The sequence below is a fragment of the Talaromyces proteolyticus genome (genome assembly GCF_021365285.1).
Source record: "Talaromyces proteolyticus strain PMI_201 chromosome Unknown BGW36scaffold_6, whole genome shotgun sequence".
Classification (NCBI taxonomy): domain Eukaryota; kingdom Fungi; phylum Ascomycota; class Eurotiomycetes; order Eurotiales; family Trichocomaceae; genus Talaromyces; species Talaromyces proteolyticus.
The window spans coordinates 189407-209119 of record NW_025764282.1 but is presented as its reverse complement, the minus strand read 5'-3'; the positions used below and the strand labels follow the sequence as shown (position 1 = coordinate 209119).

General features: G+C 50.0%; 8 protein-coding genes across 8 annotated transcripts; 2 read left to right on the top strand and 6 right to left on the bottom strand.

The window, feature by feature from the left end:
• Positions 1-372: 372 nt before the first annotated feature.
• BGW36DRAFT_295922 (uncharacterized protein) lies at positions 373-1172 on the bottom strand (the record flags this gene model as incomplete). The annotated part of the gene is made up of 3 exons (XM_046211220.1): positions 373-522; positions 586-892; positions 982-1172. The coding sequence occupies 3 exons, from the start codon at positions 1170-1172 to the stop codon at positions 373-375; spliced, it is 648 nt and encodes a 215-aa protein (XP_046071788.1).
• A 295-nt stretch (positions 1173-1467) lies between these two features.
• On the bottom strand, positions 1468-3004 carry BGW36DRAFT_358899 (fungal-specific transcription factor domain-containing protein; the record flags this gene model as incomplete). The annotated part of the gene is made up of 3 exons (XM_046214015.1): positions 1468-1981; positions 2042-2334; positions 2390-3004. 3 exons carry the CDS (start codon positions 3002-3004, stop codon positions 1468-1470), a joined length of 1422 nt encoding a protein of 473 aa, XP_046071787.1.
• A 1009-nt stretch (positions 3005-4013) lies between these two features.
• On the bottom strand, positions 4014-7466 carry BGW36DRAFT_296069 (uncharacterized protein; the record flags this gene model as incomplete). Its single annotated transcript, XM_046211231.1, has 3 exons — positions 4014-4380; positions 4546-7268; positions 7347-7466. The coding sequence occupies 3 exons, from the start codon at positions 7464-7466 to the stop codon at positions 4014-4016; spliced, it is 3210 nt and encodes a 1069-aa protein (XP_046071786.1).
• Positions 7467-7806: 340 nt separating this feature from the next.
• BGW36DRAFT_377908 (uncharacterized protein) lies at positions 7807-9024 on the bottom strand. Its single transcript, XM_046216043.1, has 2 exons — positions 8470-9024; positions 7807-8312 (listed from the first exon to the last, which is right to left on the bottom strand). Exons 1-2 carry the CDS (start codon positions 8966-8968, stop codon positions 8041-8043), a joined length of 771 nt encoding a protein of 256 aa, XP_046071785.1. The 5' UTR covers positions 8969-9024; the 3' UTR covers positions 7807-8040.
• Positions 9025-9183: 159 nt separating this feature from the next.
• BGW36DRAFT_295264 (putative cytochrome P450) lies at positions 9184-10966 on the bottom strand (the record flags this gene model as incomplete). The annotated part of the gene is made up of 3 exons (XM_046211163.1): positions 9184-9963; positions 10025-10566; positions 10729-10966. The coding sequence occupies 3 exons, from the start codon at positions 10964-10966 to the stop codon at positions 9184-9186; spliced, it is 1560 nt and encodes a 519-aa protein (XP_046071784.1).
• Positions 10967-11557: 591 nt separating this feature from the next.
• On the top strand, positions 11558-13587 carry BGW36DRAFT_377905 (S-adenosyl-L-methionine-dependent methyltransferase). Its single transcript, XM_046216042.1, has 2 exons — positions 11558-13024; positions 13081-13587. The coding sequence occupies exons 1-2, from the start codon at positions 11889-11891 to the stop codon at positions 13112-13114; spliced, it is 1170 nt and encodes a 389-aa protein (XP_046071783.1). The 5' UTR covers positions 11558-11888; the 3' UTR covers positions 13115-13587.
• A 548-nt stretch (positions 13588-14135) lies between these two features.
• Positions 14136-15353, bottom strand: BGW36DRAFT_296347 (camp-dependent protein kinase regulatory subunit PkaR; the record flags this gene model as incomplete). Its single annotated transcript, XM_046211258.1, has 1 exon — positions 14136-15353. The coding sequence occupies one exon, from the start codon at positions 15351-15353 to the stop codon at positions 14136-14138; it is 1218 nt and encodes a 405-aa protein (XP_046071782.1).
• Positions 15354-17422: 2069 nt separating this feature from the next.
• BGW36DRAFT_396897 (uncharacterized protein) lies at positions 17423-19428 on the top strand (the record flags this gene model as incomplete). The annotated part of the gene is made up of 3 exons (XM_046218233.1): positions 17423-17445; positions 17591-17726; positions 18211-19428. The coding sequence occupies 3 exons, from the start codon at positions 17423-17425 to the stop codon at positions 19426-19428; spliced, it is 1377 nt and encodes a 458-aa protein (XP_046071781.1).
• Between the last annotated feature and the right edge of the window lie 285 nt (positions 19429-19713).

Below are 19713 nucleotides of genomic sequence, written 5' to 3'. Positions count from 1 at the left end.
AGTTGCATGACAAATAGGTTGTGTTATCCCTAGCCTAACTATCCCCAAGTTATCCCATATACTGTTCAACTGTGCATAAGTTGGTTTCGAAACGCTATTATAACTATTATCTACATCTAGCCAGACGCTAAGGCATTGAAAGACGGACTGAATCAATTCTGGAGCAAGGACTGCAAGATAGAACTATTTTCGAATATCAACTACAAACTAATGAGCACAATTGAACGAATGACTAATTTGAAATATCAAAATGACATGGGCAAAAATCAGCGGATACAGCCCGGAAAGCCCCTTCAGCAATGAAAGGTGTATTGCCGGAGTGTGTTTTTGGCATTTCTTGAGTCACGCTGACTGATCACGAATGGGAGCGTCCTAGATCGTGACAGGCCCAATGTAGATGTCGAAGAACATCGTAATCACCCTGGTTCGCAGTCCTGGAGCGAAATAATCGTATCCGACAATGACATTGCACGAATCTACATACACCGTGACGGGAACGGTGCCTTGATACATCAAGTCCCACTGTATTGAACAAGTCAGCAGGTCGAACTACTTTCTGTCTACTAGGGAATGGGGAATCCTTACGGAAGCGACATATCCATCAATGAAATCTCTGCGAACAAGGCCACCGAAGACTGCCTCGTTCTGAATCAAGAAGTCTTCCCCAAACAATGGATAATTGGAGTCGACATATCCTCTCCACACCTCCGGCGCGGCGGAAGCGTTGCTGAACGTTGTCATGGTGTTGTCGACCATGCCCGTATCGGTCACATTGGTGTAATTGAAGATCGATGTTGCGAGACCACCATCAAATGCCTCATCCCCACGGACGAGTTTCTGCGAGGGAGAATTGTACAGGTAGCCCGCAATAATGTGGGAGAGATTCTGGTTCCTATAGACGGACAGTCATTAGCCTACTCGTAGAGCAACCAGAGTCGCTCCTGGTGAGATAACGGGATCGGGGAATATCTGGAGATATACCATTTGTGCTGAATGAAGCTGGTCTTGAATTGATTCTTTACTAAGGGAGGCTCCGGCTGCTGGAACTGGGACGAGAATTCCCTAACTGACGAGGGGAATGCCGTACAGGCAGCCGGTGCGGTAGTGGGTTCGACAGTGGTTGTTCTAGCAGCGACGGCAGAAGTCACCAGGAGGAAGAGGACGAAATGCATTGTGAACACGAGGAAAAGGTCAATGAGGTAAAAAGTGAGATTTTGACTGTTGTCAAGTCGAGATGAGAGAGAAAAAGTTGAGACAGGAGACCTCTATCAATTTATAGCATCTTCAAGACCACTGTGGGTACTGTTGCTTGTTCTCTACAAGGCTTCCGTCATAACAAAAATTTACTGTATATTGTCATCTCTGAGGCTCCACCGCGCTTAATCATTTCCACTTTGGGACAAGTGCTATAAGTAGGGAGCACAATTGTAGCAGGGTGGAGCGGTCTGTGAGAAAGTGTCGCACGGGTTACGAGTGGTATATCGACTTTTGATACTCCCAAAGACCCACGAGGTCAGCATAGATTTGGTCGGAAACCATGAAGCCCTTCCGGTGAACTTGACCCAAAAGCCCCAAGATATTTGAACGCTGAGGCGCGTACAGTGCCTGTGATCCTGCAACCCGTAGCGGAAAAAATAGCATGACGCCAGGAATGTTCGATGTATCTAAAATCTGTTCGGCCAAATGCAGAATCGCGTTAACGTGACCATCAGCCTCAGCTTGGGACAAAACCGGCGCCGGTTTAGCGTCCCAATGTGGGTAGTAGCGGTAGTTACTGGACAAGAATAGAAGGAGACCATGATAGTAGGCGAGGGCCAGCTGGAACTGCGAGTCTCCATCCAAGTCTGCTAGCCTGCCCAGAGCTTCGGTGTGCCATTCGTAAATCGCGGTCTGGATCTCTAGCCCCTGAATTCCTAGGTCGTCAATCGAGCCATCGGTTGCTCGGTATGACTCGGAGACTCCTCCAAGGAGGTCAAAAAACCTAGGCGATTGTAATCAGCAGGCTATCTTCAGAAGCTGAACTGAGAAAAGTAGGGTGTACCGTTTGCTGAATTCAGAGGTGTGGATCATCAAGGCTAAGATGCTCTCCATCGGGTCCCATGATCCTGACTTGCTTGCAGAGAGATCTTGCTGGAAGGTCACCCAGATGTTCTGGGAGAGCATGGTGTGTTCTCCGTATAGAATCGCCCTTAAGGCCTCAAGTCCTCTAAACAGCTCCCAGAATCTCCATCGCAGAGAGGATACCGGTCGATTCGGTCCTGCCAACTGCAGGAGCCGGCCAGCGCCATACAACATGTGCTTTGCCCAGCCGTCACCCGACGAGTTGGAGATCAACTGGACCGAGCGGGTCAGCATCATCAGGCAACAGCATAAGAGCGAGTAACAATACCTCGAAAAGTCCCAAGAGAAAGGTACTCCAAAGCACATCGTCCTGCAGGGCGACATCTCCGGTAGTGAGAACGCGCTGAAGCGCATTGATCGACTTGGAGTAGGCATTAAAAGCAATGGTAAGAAGTGATTTTTCTTCCTGGTGTGATCTGGCCGACCCACGGCGACTGGCGTCCAGTGCACCGATTGCGATTGCAGCATATCGAAGGGAGGGCGATCGTTGCGTGACCGGCAACAGGTCAATACCGACGGACTGAAATTGGCTTGTGAATTGATTCTGCCCAGCAAACATGATGAAACAATCGAGACAGCGGCTCTCTATGTCCATATCCATTGGTCTCACCTGCAGCGTGCCATAGTCCATCGGGGCGATCGACTCGCTGGTCTGACTGACGAAGACCGCAGCTAGCGGCAACTGGCTCTGGGGTCGGCACTCCTTGTGGGTACGAGTGCAATATTCACAAGGCATACCACCAGTGCACTTCAGAGATCGATCAGCTTCTGTCGTGGACGTGGGCGTTTCCTGACTGACCTTGATTCGCCTTCTTGCGCAGGCCTGGCAGCGCTTTACCTTCTTCCTTTTGTCCAGGGGTCCGAGGGAACGTTGCAGCCCCATTTCTCCTTTTCAATTTTTATTATTTTATTTTATTTGAGTTCATGCTACCGAAGATCTCAAAGACATCTCGAGATGGTTGAGCGTGCGAAAGCTGAGAAACGACTGAATGGAAACTTGATGCCTGGCAACATCCTCTAACCCGGATCGGGAAATAATCTCGCGCGGTCCCTCTCGACCAATAAAATCAACCCTATTCTACTTGCCCTGCATTTCTTACGGTATGATGCCGTATTAATACAATTGTTAATCCAACTGAGGTATAGGTCCTGAAAGAAATAATTCAAAGTGTGGATCACGGCGTGCGTGTATTTGGGGATACAAGGCTAAATAATCGATATCTAGTCAATCTACATAATATTTGAACCGCGTACAAAATTTGCAAGATAATTTCCCTTTTTAATTATTTTCTAGTCTCCCAAAACTTTTTCTTCTGTACATCTATCCATACCAGTGTCCATCCAGATCAAAAACATGATTAACAACCAATGACCATTTCGAAATGAAGGGGGGGAGCCATTGACCATGTCGACCGGCTCCATCGAAGAGGTTTGAATACCCCGGGGGTATCTTCACAGAGCGGAAAAACCAAGAAACAAGCAAACAAACACAAGGCTGTGTCGTGACTTAGAATAGTAAAAGGGAGGAGAGGGCAAGAACGAGGGGAAAACCAAAAACAACAACGGCAATAAGTCAAATGGCTCGTTGGCTCATTGGATATCATCAAACATGGCTAACGGGTAGATAGAGGTATAGGCAGTATTCGTGCCTATAAACAATAGACGGGTGATACAAAACATTTAGACCCCAAGAAATCTAACGACCTGAGATCATTCTCAAGATCGTATGCTTGGGAGCTAAGACAAATTTGAATGAGGTAATAAAAAACGCCTGTATATGATGCCTTCGTGTTCCCTGATCCAGTCGTAAATCGTTCCAAAACGTAAACCATCGTCGCTCCATAACAAATAGCCTTCGGCTTAATACCAGAATCATGGCTCAAACTAGCAAATCAAGAAGTATTACTCTTCAAGCTTTCGATGAGATCCCGTATAGCATTCAGCAGAACAGCTTCGTCTTTGGGTTCTCCATCCGCAAACGAGCTCTCTTTTGCGTGCCCTAATGCACGAGCTCGGGCGCTCTTCAACACTTCTCGGATGTAATCTTTATCGTCATAATCCTCCATCAGTAAAGCTTCGAAATCATCAATTGCTTTGTTCGCCCGCTCCAGAAAGGATGCTGAAGATTCAGGCTCCTCGGTCTGGTTCATGATTGGCTGCTGGTTAGAGACTGTAGGGCTAGGTTGCATTGTATTTTGGTATGGTTGTTGATGATGATGTGAGGCTTGTGGTGGTTCTTGAGATGGAGGTGGCGCTTGGCTATGTTGACGAGCATGGTTCATTTGATTGTTCACAATCGGATATGGTGAAGGGTTCGGAGGAGAATAAGACGGATAGTGTTGGTTTTGCTGAGATTGTTGATGGATATGTTGGTTATGTTGCTGAGGTCCTGTCTGCTGGTCTTGACGAGACGGAGGTATCGACTCAGGCTGCCTTTGTTGTTGCATTGTCGGTTGCGGCGGTAGCTGTTGTGACTGCTGAAGCTGGGCTATTTCAGGAGGCAGTGGACAGGAATAGGGTGAAACATAGGTTGAAGATCCAGTTGGAGCCAAAGCTCCAGGAATATTGAGGCTGCGTAACGGAGGTGGTAAAGATGATTGAGATGGGGGTGGAGGAGGAGGAGCAGGAGGAGGCCGGTAGGTATTCGGCTGGGAAATAGGCGGGGGTGGGTTGTAATTATTCGTAGGCACCGATGAGAATTGAAATTGTTGATGATGGGGAACTCCCTGGCTTGAATAATGATGGTTTTGCGAAGGTATGTTGTGTTGGTGAGAAGGTTGAGGGAGATGTGTTGATGGAGGCGGCGGTGAGGGTCTTCTTTTCTTCTCCTTTTCGACAGATGCTCCAGCTCGAAGCTGCCACGACCAACCTTTTCCATCTCGCTCTGCGTGTTCAAATAGCTGCCTATTTCCGTTAAGGTTGTGACGGACACTGGAAGTCCAGCCCTCCGTTTCGCACTTGAACCTGAAATATGGATATTTCAACTTCAGAGCACGGTATATTTGCTTCAGTGTCATCGGTGCATGCGCTTCGGTCAGAGCATCGAAAATGAGAACAGCATAATTGTATGGCGGCTTCGCCAGTTGGTCCTGAGTGTAAGAAGATTCTGGAGGATAGTCAGGAGATGGCGATCGAGAGGGTTTGCGCTTCTTGGGGGGTGGTTTTGGGTATTCCACCACCTGATCGGGTGGAAGTTGCTCGCCATCTTCGATAGACTCAATAGGAACATCGATATAAGTTCCATCAGGTTGTTTCCGCTTCGCGAATTTCTTTTTCTCTGGCTGCTTTGAAACTTCCTCGACTGAGTCTTCCTTACGTGGTTTAGGAGGTTTGATACGATTCGATGGTGGTGGGGTAACACCACCATTTGCTTCCCGTTTGGCTGCCATTTTCTGTTCTCTCGCAAGTTCAGCGCGTTCACGTTTAGACATAATACCGTCCTTTGGAGGACGTCCTGGTCCTCGACGCTTTGGCTGCGGCGTCTCGGGACCGTCCACTGGTGTTGTTGGTGTTTCATTGGAAGGATCACCAGGCGATTTCGTTTTTAAGACCAGTTTCGTAACCCTGGACTTCTGTGTACCGTCCGGGCTCTCCTCATCGGATTCATCCATGGCATCTACGTCGCCAGTCAAATCCTGGCCAATCTCGCCTGACAAAATGGTACCATCTTCTTCCATAAAAGTATCCTCGAGTCGGTCGGCACCCGTTTCTCCAATAGGAACGTCTGGGAGGAGAAATCTAATCCGAACGCCTCCTATTTGGATGTAATCACCACTGTGGAGAGGTCTGAGTTGCCCAGGAGCAAGCCAATCAGCACCAATGAATGCACCATTTCGACCCATAACCTCCATTTCAAACAGGTTCTTGTCGAAGTTGTACGATATCTTCACGTGTTTCCGGGAAATTCCTTTGTGACCAGCCGCGCTGCCATCTGCTGTTGCTGGAGGGTGAATAGGAATAGTCGGACACGCATCGGGAGAAGGTAGCAAGGCCAATGTATCCACAGGCTTTGCCTCGCCGCTAGCATCATATAGTGATTGCATAGCGAGGGCATTGTAGTCGGTGTGATTAGTCTGCAACTGTGCCGGGGTTGCATGCAGAGCAGATTCCGGTTGGGATGAGACAGAGGACTTGCGACTCCTTTGATTCATGTGATGAGGGACATCGGGATCGAAGCCCATAATGCCCCCTCGGTCGCTGACCACGCTTCCCATGTACGCGCTGCCGTCTCTCTTGACTCGATTAGGTGTGTGCGATGTATTGCCACCACTAGAGCTTTTGTTCTTAGACGGTCTTCCCATTGCCTGTCGTACTTGTATATCCCGTTGGTGAGCAGCACGTGCGGCGCGCACATCTCGACCAAGAATGAATGAATAGGTATTGACATAGAAATGGCCATCATCGAACTCGAGTTTTGCAAAAGCCTGGATGCGCGGTTCGGAGCCAGATATGGATGCAGCAACGTCATTGTAGGAGCTCGTGTAACCAGACATATCAGGAAGACCCGACATGCCGATCTCCTGAGCCAAGAAGGTATTGGCGAACGTATCTTGCTGTTGAAGAGAGCCCAGGCCATTCTTCATGCTAGCTTCGTGGTCGAAAGGTGGAAAAAGGCCATTCTGTTCGAGGACAGACTTCGAGAGCGGATCTTCCATTACTCCAGACACCATGTCAGGGATTTGCGAAGTCTCTTCTAGAACTGCGGCTGCAGGTTCTAGTACTGAATTGTTCTTGTCTTGCACAGTATCTATCGTCTCTTTCTTCTGGCCGGAAACAAGGTCACTTGCTTTATGCACTTCAATCACACCATGAGTTTTGGTAAAGTCTGCTTCAGCCCTAGAAGAGTCCTCATGTGGCGCGACGGGGGTCGATACGTCCGTCAAAGGTTCCGGCATGGGCGTTTGAGGAAGATTGTCGGGAGTGGAAGGTGCCGCGGGTTGCGCATTCCCCAGTAGTTGAGCGAGTAGAGAGGTGGCCGCGGATTGCTTTTCTTCTTCCGCGTGAGGGTTTCCGTCTTCATTCTTTTGTGTCCTCGTTGGTGGTTCTGTCTCCGTGGCAGGGTTGTCGTTGTCCGGCACGGCAACTTCGTCTTCTTCTCCATTGGCTTTCGCAGGCCAACCGGCGTCATGCCTGACGGCTCCTTCTTTCTTCACCTCGACCGGCGGGGGTCTCTGCATATCGGGCATATCAGAATAGTCGACTTCCTTGTCCTGATGGATTGCGACATGGTTGTAGGGATGGTTCTGCACATCCTCCACGGGGCTCTTCTTGTTGTCCATGTCAATGCCAGGATCGGGGGGGCGGTGGCCCACCGCTGGCGCAGTCATGGTCTGCAAAGACGACATGACACGCTGCTGCAGCTGGGGATTCGAGCCTGGGCTTGAACAGGAAAATGAGCCAGAGCAAGGCGGTGAGGTGAGGCCATCTCAGATCAGATCCAAAAGCAAAGCCGAGCGCCAAATCGAGCCGGAGAAGCCAAGACCAGAAAATCCGCTTGCACAGATACGGTTAGTGCACACCGGCCTGGTTTTCGTGCGCTGATTGGCCAGTCCTGCGGCACCGCGGCTGCCCAGGCGGTGTCTGTACCCCGCCCGACCTGGCCTATTCAGGACTAGCGCTGCGAGCCTGAGTTTTTCGAGCCAATCATGAACCGCAGCAGCAATGAATGGGAAAAATTTCAATCATGGAGTTTTCAAGTTGTCAGACAAAGGTCCATGCTAGGGATACTAGAACTGGTAGTGGGGCGCAGTATGAGACTGGAGGACGGGTGATTGGCTATGGACTTTCTGGTGGATTAGGATACATGACTTTGGTGACATAGTTACAATCCCAATTCCGCCACAATTCATCTTGTACATGTATTGACAACATTGCAGGTCAAGATATGATGGACTTCCCATCCAAGAGTGTTCGAGTTGGTCATCTTACGACCAGATCACTGCGAAGAACCCATTTCTCACCGCTGCGTACTTCTCTCCCCTCATGAAGCAGGCAGTGCTCACCGTGTCGGTGCAGCAGAGCCATGCCCACTTCAGGGTCGACGGGTATGGGTGCCGATCCGTCTTCGGGATAGAAGACTGTCTCGCCGCCGTCTGTCGTAGTCAGATAGATGAGCAGTGTCCAGGTGGTGTGAGCGGCCAGGGACTTAGATGTCGCTGTATTGTAGAATTGCACTGCGTTGGATTCGTCGTCTAGAGCATGTATTTAGCTTCAGCATATCAACTTCAGCTCATTCAGGCCGTCTGTCAAGTAACAGAACATTCACTGTATCAAAAAATGCAAATTATACATAACCCAGCACCATCTATCACCCATCTATTCGCAATAAGAAGAAACGTAAAAACTCACAATGCTGCGCAAAAAACTGCCCAGGCGTGTACCTGTATATTCTGATGTTCGAATTCAGGCCCAACGGAGTCCCGCCCCAGGTACGAGCATGCCTGTCCTGTATCTCCTCCTCGTTCAAGTCCTCTTCTTCATTAATACCTCGCAACTCATTAACTACCTCTTTCAACGCGGTGCCACTCCAGAGCAGCTCCGCAAACCCCGCATCGTCGACCTGATACCGATCGTTCACGCGGACCGCCTCATCTTTGCTTTTGGGCTTCAGCGGAGTTGTCGTCAATGAGATCGACGAAGACAGAAAAGAGACGAAGGATTTGCATAGGTTGGCTGTGAAAAAGTTTCGGATTATGTAGATTTGGTCGTCGAGGATGGGCTCAATGTATAGATCTGAAGCGGGGACCAATGGCCGCAGAGCAGGCCAATTGGGAGAGCGATTGGTCAGTTGGGTTTGTTTGTGTTGTTGGCTTGGGATATCCTTCTTTTTGGATTTGGTGGGTGGCATTTTTAGTCTTTGTTTAAAAGAAAATTGTTCGAGGAATACAATATGCTTTGCATTTGTTGTTGATGCAGAAATCGCCAGCATCCCCGATTGGTGGCAACTCAAGTTGAAGCTTATCTAATCAATTGAGCATCCAAGGACTAATAATCATGCACATAGAATTGATTTATCTATTTACATATATACATCATCACCTCATAAACAGTTAATTCCATTTACTACCGTGCAGTCACCCGTACCCCTTCACTCTCTTTGGGACCGAATGGTGCAAAGTAGTCGTGCAGGATACTAATGTCTCTCTCCGTTGTCTCGAACAGATCGAAATCAAACCGATAAAAGAGGTTTCCAGCCATCAAAGTGAGCTCTTCTTTCGCAAGCTCAACGCCTAAACACGCTCGAACTCCCCGGCCAAAAGGTGCATACGCCTTCTCCATCTGCTTCAGCTGATCGATGCTGCTGGTAATCCATCGTTCTGGCCAGAATGAATGAGGGTTGTGAAAAATATTGTCATCAGTGTGCATGTCGCGAATAGACATAGAGACGACGGTTTTCGGCGGGAAGACATATGCTTTTCCCGTTGGTGTTGTGTATGACATAGGTGCAATAGGATTGACTCGTGGAAGACGGCCAACCACGCCAACTGCGAGGCGAAGTGCCTCTTTAATGCAAGCTTGGAGATAGGGCCGCTTATCCAAGATTTTGAAGTCAAGCAAGTCGGAGTCCCCTTTGCCCTTACCAGCTGCGTTCAGTTCTGCCTTTAGTATCTGAAGAATCGTTGGGTTGGAGAGGACATGGTAAACTAAAGTTGAAAGCGTGTTCCCTGTGGTTTCAGTCCCAGCGCCGAGTATCGCTTGAGTCTCTGCCATCATCCGATGTAGCGTCTTATCTTCTGGTCCGAGAAGGTCAGATTGATAAATGGCGTCTAGCACCGTTGGCGACTCCTTTTCTGACGGAATCCCCTTGGTCGCTATGACCGTCTTTGCTTGGTTCAACAGAGCCTACGTTTCGACGTTAGTTTTAGCTGTTTCTCAACAACCCCAAAAATAAGTTGCATCTTACAGCCTGGTTATCCAGTACAGCAATCTGAGCGCCTGACGGATCCATTAAAGATATGAACCATCGAGGAATTGCACCTAGCACCGGAAACACAATCGGAATATGACGTTGCCAGAGCATGAGTTCGGAAAAGTCTCGCAGCACTTGATTAAATGCCGCTGAGAAATCAGGAGTGCTCAAGAAATCTCTACTATGAGGAGCTGCATAATCCGATATAACATCAGTCGCATAGCAACGAAATGCATGCGAGATAGGGATGACCTTGTTGGATATGCGATGCTCTTCGATACGCTCCAAAAGCTTCTTCACACGCGCAAGAACTTTTGGCTCGAGTCGTGAGACGTTGGCATTCGAGAAAAATCTCGCCATGGCTCCACGACGCAGGCGATGGAGTTCCCATGGTCCTGTGCCGACGGTTCCCAGATTGTCGCCAAAGGCTCTATAGTACCAGGCATCTTTGTCAAGCTTGTTGTTTGTGTAAAGTGTATCCCAATACGCGGTGTCTTTAATATGTACTTCCCAAGGGTTGATGCGGACTATAGGGCCTATAATTCCCAAGCCACGTCAGTTTGTGGTCCGATTTGCCAGGATCCATGTGTATAATATGCTTCATATATGAGGCAATTATTAATAACCAGGAAATGAAATTCATACAATTACATTGGTCTAGTAATGGTATATCGGCCAAGGAAATCAGGAAGACAAACCATATTTCTGATGCATCTGCTCAATTTTAAACATGTAATGCCCCTGCTTAGGACAGTCCCAATAGAATTCGTACCAGGCCGTCGCAGCTGCGAGTTTCGGCCCCGGAATTGCTGCTAGTGGGCTGAAAAATAGGCGATAGACAGCCAACAAGAGCGGCCATGCGACAGCTGCGCCCAAGATCAAGCCCCAGAACAGTGTCGATCCATCGGAGGATTTCACGTCAAGAAAAGCCCACATTCTTGCGTCCATGAGCGGCTGGGGTAGCATAAGCCGAGCTAATTACCCTATTATGAGCGAGAGCTGAGGGCAACGAGCAAAAGCGGAGGATTATCGTGGAAAGGACAGTGAAATCAAAGCCCGGCCAACCCGAGCCCAAATTTTGGGTTGCTGGGCGTGCATCAGATTAATTATATACCCACATAGAAACGAAGCGGAGTATTATTTCCCTGCTTATATTCTTCCAATGCCACGCTTTTGTGGCGCCTTAGTTCCTCTCCATGGGAGGCCCATGCTTTATAATTTATGATCTTGCAGCCAGCACGGCCCTATCGGCGGCGCGGTGGCAGCGAGTTGAATAAGAGCAATCGCAAGACTATACTGATAATGCTCTCCACCGTTGCGACGAGGAACCAAGAAGCGAATTGTCATTAGGGGTTGATGGTTCCCGACTCGCGTAGTGCGTGCCACTGCATGGCACCGCGCCGCCGCGTGCTCCGGGCGGGGACGAGCCCCAATGCGCCTGCATCGAAGGGCAGCGATTGGCAGCTGAGGGAACGATGCTTTGGATTCATCGATTCTAGTCTGGCCACTTATGAGCATGATCCAGAATCTGAGGAATGAGAATGTTTCGCATACGTGTTTACCATGTCGTATAGATGCTCCCTAGTATATAGCATCGTGCCATGGCTTTGAGTCCTAGATTTCTCAGCCCAAACTTGATCAACTGCTGGTTCATGTTGGTCCAATATTAATCCCACTTACTCTTCCAAAATTCAGCCTGCAGCCAGCCAGTCAGTATGTGATAGAATGCCGCACTTCAACGACAAAATTCTTTAAAAGTTGTCAGGAACCGGGTCGACATCCATGAATGATTCTTAGGGGGGGAAGTTAAACAAGAAAAAAGCAAAAGCTGAGAAAAGAAAACAGGAAAATAATAACGATGGACAGTCAATCGATGCAGGTCGATGAGAATAACCCAGAAGGCAACCACGCCGCCCTCCAACAGGTCGAATACCAATCGGGCACCGCCCACGACCTTCACCACCAAGCCGAATCAGCGCAACACGACCGCGACGCAAGCAACAATGACGAAATTAGATCGGTCGCGCAGGACAGCAGCGTTGACCTCACCGAGACAGCATTCCAGTCAGAAGGCTACTTCTACCAAGACGACGACGACGCCGACTCGGCCCTCGGCGACGACCGCGCAAGTTCAACCAGATCCCTCAGTGAAAGCATCTTCAACTACGAGTACGAAAACGGGCGTCGATACCATGCCTTCCGCGCAGGCGCTTACCCTCTACCAAACGACGAGCCAGAGCAGGATCGAATGGACATGCAGCATCACATCTACCTGCTGATGTTCGGCGGGGAGCTGTACAGGGCGCCCATCGCACACAACATCCAGCGAGCCCTCGACGTCGGTTGTGGCACTGGTCTGTGGGCGGTTGACTTTGCCGACACGCATCCAGACACGCGCGTGACTGCCACCGATCTATCCTCCATCCAGCCCACCTGGGTGCCGCCGAACCTGCACTTTGAGATTGACGATGCCGAGAGCGAGTGGGAGTTCAGCGAGCCCTTTGACTACATCCATATCCGCAGCATGGCGGGGAGTATAGGGGACTGGCCGCAGCTACTGCAGCGGGCATCTAACCACCTCGCGCCAGGCGGGTGGATCGAGCTGACCGAATTCGAGACGTGGGCGTCCACAGACGACAATAGTCTACCGTCAGACTCGGCATATCATGAATTCCAAGTTCGACTCTGTGAAGCCGCCGCCGTGTTTGGCAAGGAGATGAACATTGCACCGCACATTCACGACCTCGTGCGCAACGCGGGTTTCGCTGACGCAAAGGAGGAAGTGTGGAAATGCCCACTGTCGCCGTGGCCGCAAGACCCGAGGCTGAAGGAGCTGGCGAGGTATATGAATCTGCAGATGATGGAGTCGATTGAGCCGTACTCGCTAGCTCTGTTTTCACGTGTGCTGAAATGGGATAATCATCGTATCCAGACATTGCTGGGCAATGTTCGGCGGGACTTGCGGAATTTGAATTATCATATGTACTCGAAAGTGTACGTCTCAACCATTTCTTAAGGGCGGGCGACAGCGATGCTAACATGGGTCTTAGACACTGCGTATACGCCCAGAAACCGTACGAATGAGATCGAGCATGATACCAAATTGCGATGCTACCATAAACAAATCGGGGTTTGCAGAACTTGGCTCAGCGATGCAAAGGATGCTGAAGCACATAGCTATGGGTGACTGTGCGCTGACGAAACCACGCCGATACGCCGGTTGATACATCCATGGAATCCATCCTTTATTAAGGAGCCACCCAGGTTGTATTCCTGGTTATGAAAAGGCAGGCCCAACGATAGAGGGTATCGGCTAGCCAACATGATGCCGTGAGGGCAACTAGTAAACATTCAGAACTAGGACGTTTCTATAAGGTTGCATGCAGCTAAACTTTGAATGTGTGTTACACAGCTATACGATATACGAGAGAATCCAGAACCCAGAATTCTCCAGTGATTGATGTATCAAAGATGATGTATATATATCTACCATTTTATCAAATTACTTGTATACTTAATTATCAGATTCAGCATTGATCAATCGATATACAAATTTGACTGCACTCATAAAGTCATTGGTAATAGAAGAAAAGGAAATTATCAAAGCAGTCTCCGGTTTGAGCATAATCATCGATTGAGAAAAGAGAAAAACTTCAACGACATCAGGCACAAGAGCGAGCGGCACTATTGGAAACGCAGATTTGGTTGTGTACAAGAACGGCATATCTCAATTTCCTCCTCCTCTCGTCCTTTCTTCTTATATTGGGTTCTCACTTAAAACGGATTGATTGGTAATGATATGAATTGTAGTCTTCTCCTGTAATGTTAAAAGTTTCAACCTTGTTCGCAAGTTCATGGGTGTTAAATATTTTTTCTGCCGGAGAAAAAGTGGCCGGTCACATGCAGCAAGTAACTAGTGTAAAGATATCTCAAGAGACCGTGGTCAAAGATAGAAGAATGCATAGGCCATTCTGTCCCACGCATAGAACTCTCCCCCAAACACATCACCTTTGATGTCTTGGATACAACTAAAAAATTGAGAGGAAAGGAGAAATATAGGTAAGTACTTGCTGCATGGCCGTAGCATTCTTTAAAAGCAATGGATTTATGAAGCGGGCGTTTTTGTCAGCGGATCAACATCATACTCTGTCCTTCTCATGATTTGTTCCACCGGCCCCAGCAGTCTCTTAAAGCCATCACGCCCAAGCCGAGCAACCTTGACATCTGTCTTCGCCGTCACACTGGCTGCTCTGGGCTTGTCATCTAGCAGCGCCAGCTCACCAAAGTAGTCGCCACGTGAATAAGCTTTGACTGCATGATCTGTTCCGCTTTTGAATGCTTCAGCTTCTCCGGATTCCAACAGATAGAATGAATCACCAGGGTCTCCCTCGCGGATTATGGTTTCTCCAGTAGGGTATTTGATCGTATCCAGGGCATCGGCAATCTTAGACCGCTCGTAGGGCTTCAGTGACGCTAGTAATGGCACTTCTTCCAGGAAAGCCTCATACATGCGTCGTCGCTGGAAGGCCGAGTCCATCAGAATCCGTCGGAAGGTGATTCTATCCAGCGCCCATAGCGTGGACTTGGATTCAAGAGAGACGATTGTTGCTGCACGCGGCGCGTTGTACATCAAAGCAAGCTCTCCAAAAGAACCACCAGGCCCTATGGTTCCGACCTGGTTCCCAATTCCATCTGGGCCTGACTGTGCCGCTCCCGTTGGGTTGATGAAGACACCGAAAGTACCTTCTTCGACAATGTAAAAGTAATCGCCAGCATCTCCTTGTGTGATGACCTTGATATCTTTCGCCGGGATGGGCTTCTCGACTAGCGCATCGAGCACAGTCTTGAGATGTTCGTCGTCCAAATGCGAGAACAAAAAGTTCCCGCTCACGGCCTTCTTCAATCGTGCAACTTGGTCGGCTGACTTGGGGTGGAAGGGTGGTGACCAGCTTTCGGAGCCGGACGATGTTGGATTCAAAGACTCTGCCGACACCGACGTACGGCGACCCATCGCATAATTGTTTGGCAGTCCTTGACTTGCAGCGGTCCCGGCAGGAGGAAAGCCGGTCGGGTGAGCATTGGGATCAGAGCCAGCGGCGTTCACGGCATCTCTATCTTGAAAAGGGCTTGTAAAACCTCCACCGCTAGAGAAGGGACTCCTCGAGGAGGCAGCACCCGAGTTCGATCGGAAATTAGGATCCGTAGGCGAGGCCCCGTCGTATTCTTCCTCCTCTGAGATCTTCGCAAAGGGAGAAGCGACCCCAGCAGCGAAAGGGTTTGTGCCTGGAAAGTTGGAGTTGGAGTTGGAGTTGGAGGAGGCCATGTTGGCGACCTGACCTTCCTGGTCAGCGACTGGATGCTGCTGATTCCGTTGCGACGCGAGCCAGTCGAGGCGTTGCGATTCGAGGCGACGGTTAAAGAAGTTGGCACAGAATTGGATGATGTCGGTGGGTTGGTGCTGGCGGACTTGCTCGCTGAGGGACTGGATCTCTGTCTGGTAGGCGAGTGGCAGACTGTCCAGGGACATTTGTCTCTGGCAGCAGGCAGAACAGACGGGAAGGAGTCAGACAGACTGGGAGCGGGGAGGAAAAGTGAGGAGAGAGAGCGGCCGTCTGGGGCAGAAAAGCAGAAGAATGCAGAGATGGGTTGAGACTTGAGTGATCTGCAGGACGAGGCGGGCAAGTGGGGGTTGGAGTCTGCTGTGACTCTTATGAGGGGTGGTGAAAGGCAGCCTGCCACTTGCAGGGTGGGTAGGCGGGTGCGGTGTGGCGGGCAGGCGAGTGCAGGAGTCCAGTCCAGTGTGCCTCGCTGAAGAATCCTGGGATGTGGATGTGTGTTGTGGTGTCAGGGTGGTGGTGGTGTGTCGTGTTTTGTGCAGGAAGAGGATTAGCCCACTGCAGGGATCCGCGAAGCCTCCGTGCACCTGGAAGAACAATCATAATTAAGGTGAAGCGGATGCAATTGCGGGGCAGCAATCCATCTTAGCATATATTCTATTTAATGCATTATGGTTGTTTCTTTTGTGTGCCTATTACTATTACCTATTACATATTAAATATAATAGCGACTATCAAATGCCGCATACAATAAAGTCTTCTGCCGTTTGTCGGGATGACGTGCCATGCAATCGTGAATTGGCCAGAGTGATGGGCGAGTGTTGCGGGAGTTTCGGCGCTGTAGTTACGCTGCTGAGCCTCTTCCAAACAGACGTAGGATTGCCCCGCAGATGATAGTCTGACATACAGTACTGAGCAGTCCTGGTGTATCTGGGCCCTGGAATGCCATGCAAAGCGAACGAGCAGATTGTTGAGGTGCAAAGGACATGCTTTGGGCGCCTGCATGGAAGATTCGTCGGAAGGTTTCTAGAAACAAGGCTGTCGGCTGCACCACCACACCTGTTCGTTGCCTGGGACTAGCTGACAGGGCCATTTACTAAATGACGGTGGCGACTTTGTCCACTGGCCGTTTGCGGGCCACGATGGGCTTCAGCCACCACAGCCAGTCGAGGTGTCATCCATCCTGCTACCGGCGGGCGTGTATCCACAGGTCGACTTGCGAGAGGTAGAAACGAGCAATCGCCCACGGACATGACATATAACGAGTGGACAGTGAAGTAGTTGCGAAATAAACTCGCTGTCCTTACGTCAGAGCGGCCCAAGCTCCCGGCTAGCTGTGGTCGCCGTCGACTGGCCAATCAGGTGCGTGGCGGCCTGAGGCGTTCCAGCCCAGCGAGCACACCACTGTATCTGGATCTCATTATTTCGTCCCTGCTTGCTTCAATGCTGTTTGTAGAGTCCTCTCCTGCGGCACTATCAGATCCTTCGCACGTCAGTGGAGCTGGTCTTTGGTTGGCGACGACCAGTGGAGAGCACGCGACAACTTGGTACAGTGCTCCCAACAAATGGTGCTCAACGTCAAGGCCTTACTGAATGCGGGCTGGAGGAGTTGGCACATACTACATGGGAAATAGAAGCCGTTGCCAGCTGCAAGAGTATGGACTAAGTGCAGAGGGAATAAGACAAGTGCGTGGCATTAATGACTCCTGCCGGAGAGCTCGCTCGATGCTTCCACAAGTCGTCCGTGCGGCCCGAAAAGATCGCTTCCACCAAGGCTCTTAGGCTCTCTCCAATTAATTCCATATAGCTGTCGATAACTTATACTGAACAATTGGCGCTGTTCGTGTTGCGCACTCTATACTGTGTCAACCGGCTGTTTCTTTGGTTTCTCTTGTTTTTCTGTTCTGCTCATTTCCCTTGGTCGCCACTACCAATCTGTGGCAAGCTCGAGCTGTCTGCAGCGGTCAAGCATCTCCCGTCTCGATTTTACAAGACAATCTTTCGGCCAGGCCAAGCGCGTGTCCAGTCTCAGTCGCAAACCGTTTTGCAATACAAAATGGGCAGCTTCATTTTCAGATGGTACGCACCATTGCCCTATCCACCCCGTAACCTGTGTCTTTACAGGATGACGGTCATGGCAACCGTCAACCTATCTTTCTATCTACCGAGTCGCTTCATTCACTACATATACATGATTTAGTGCTAATTAGTCAATCAACTACAGGCCGCACAAGGCAGGCGAAGTCTTCGTGACTGGCACCTTCGACGACTGGGGAAAGACGGTCAAATTGGACAAGAACGGGGACGTCTTTGAGAAAGAAGTCTACTTCGCAGATACCAAGGAAAAGGTGCAATACAAGGTATGCAGGAGAGAGCTCTTTCGTCTTCCATGAACTTCTCGCGTGCTTTTACTCTCCCTTCCACCTGGCGGATTGACTTTGCTAGCATTCAGACGGCTCGTCGCTAGTAGCCGTCTGCGCCACGACAGGCATCCAGCATTATTATTATCACCTACCCCTCACCCCCCAGTATTTAGCCCATGCAAGGGGCCGGTGTCTTTCCTCTCTTCTCTCTGCTCAAAGATCCTGGGTTGGACTCGCTCAGACTGTGCTTGCTCACCCGTTATTTTATTTCTGCTTGGCGCTTTCTCCGCATTGCGCCGTCACTCAGCTGGTGACGTCACTTTCACCGCTTTCTCTGAGTCAACTGTCAACCTCTTCAAGCCTGATTTCCCCCCTCTATTATCTCACCCTCATCTACCATCAACCTTCAGACTGCTTACTTTTCTTTCTGATTCGGAGTCTGGTTTGTTTTTGCTGACCCGGGTACCGTCATAAATTATAGTTCGTCGTTGACACCGAGTGGGTCACTGATAGCAACGCTCGCCAAGAGAGTGACGGTCATAATAATATAAACAACGTGCTGTTGCCTGAAGACTTCAAACCGGATACCACCTTCCAATCAATAACAGGAGGAAACACTGCTGCTGCATTCATGGCTGGCGTTACTCCTCAATCTACCACCGCCAATCTGGCCGCCGCCGTTCCCAAAGAGAAGGACTCTTCAGTTCCCGGGGGCTTTCCAGAGACACCTGCAACTGAGGTCAATGAATTGTCTGTCAACCCGATTCCCGCCTCTGCGGGCATCGGCAATCCGATCAAGTTGAACCCCGGCGACCCTGTTCCTGACCCCAGTACTCTTCATAACAACACCGTCGGGTCTACGGTTAGGACAGACAAGGCAGGTTATGAAGCAGACGCTAGTGCTTCGGCGGTGCCTGGTGGTCAATCAGCCAACAAGGATACTGCCTTGGAAGTTCCTTCTGTCCCCGCAGGCGGCCTGATTCCAGAGTCCAGCCTGCCTCTGAACCCCCCGGCGACAAGCGAACCCGGAGTGACGATTCAATCAGCGCATCCAACCTCAACCACCGCCGCTCTTGCCGGCCAAGTCCCACTAGAGCCTAAAAGGAACGGCGTCCCGGCAAGCGATGTTCCTGACGTCGTGAAGCAATCTATTTCTCAGGCTCACGACTCGCCCGAGGCAGCTGCTAACGCCGAAGCCGTCGAGGAGAAAGCAGCCGTTGAAAAGGAACTCCAGGACAAGGTTGAGATAACTGATGGACCAGCTACAGCTCCTTCCTCCCAGGTTCCGGGTGTCGTCAAGGACTCGCTAGAGGAAGCTCACAAGGACCCCGAGGCTGCTGCCAACGACGCCGCAGTTGAAGAGAAGAAGGAGGTTGAACAGGAATTGCAGCAAAAGGTCGCAACTACAAACGAATCTGGAGAACCCGCTCCCACGGCTACTGCTGCAACTACCACAGCTGCTCCGGCTGCTGCGCTTACCAAACCTGTCGACTCGACGAGTGTTTCGCCGCGCACAACCACTCCAGTAGCGGGAGCCCAGTCGCAAACTCAACCCACAGTCACTACCGGCGTCTCTAGTGGTCCGACTGCCAATTCCTCAGAACCTGTCGGCAGCACGGCTCAGGACAACTCGAAGGAGAAGAAGAAGAAACACCGGGCAAGCGGCTTCTTCCAAAGGCTGAAGGAAAAGCTCAAGTGATTTCATCTGAGCCAACCTGAACGAGCTTACGAGGCATTGATGTCTATTCTGTTGCATGATATTCATAATTTACAAGCGAGGCGGCTTGGCTTACTTTATTGTCTTGAACTTAATCAAGAGGAACGTGCCTCGCTGCCGGTTTTTGGTTGTGAACACGATACCTTGTATTGCTGCGTGATTCAAAGTACTTGCTAGTTTTCACTTTCGTTTCATTTGCGATGTTTTGCGTGTTAATGATCTGCCAGTCATATGTAGCTAAATTTGATACTCTACACTATCACTTAA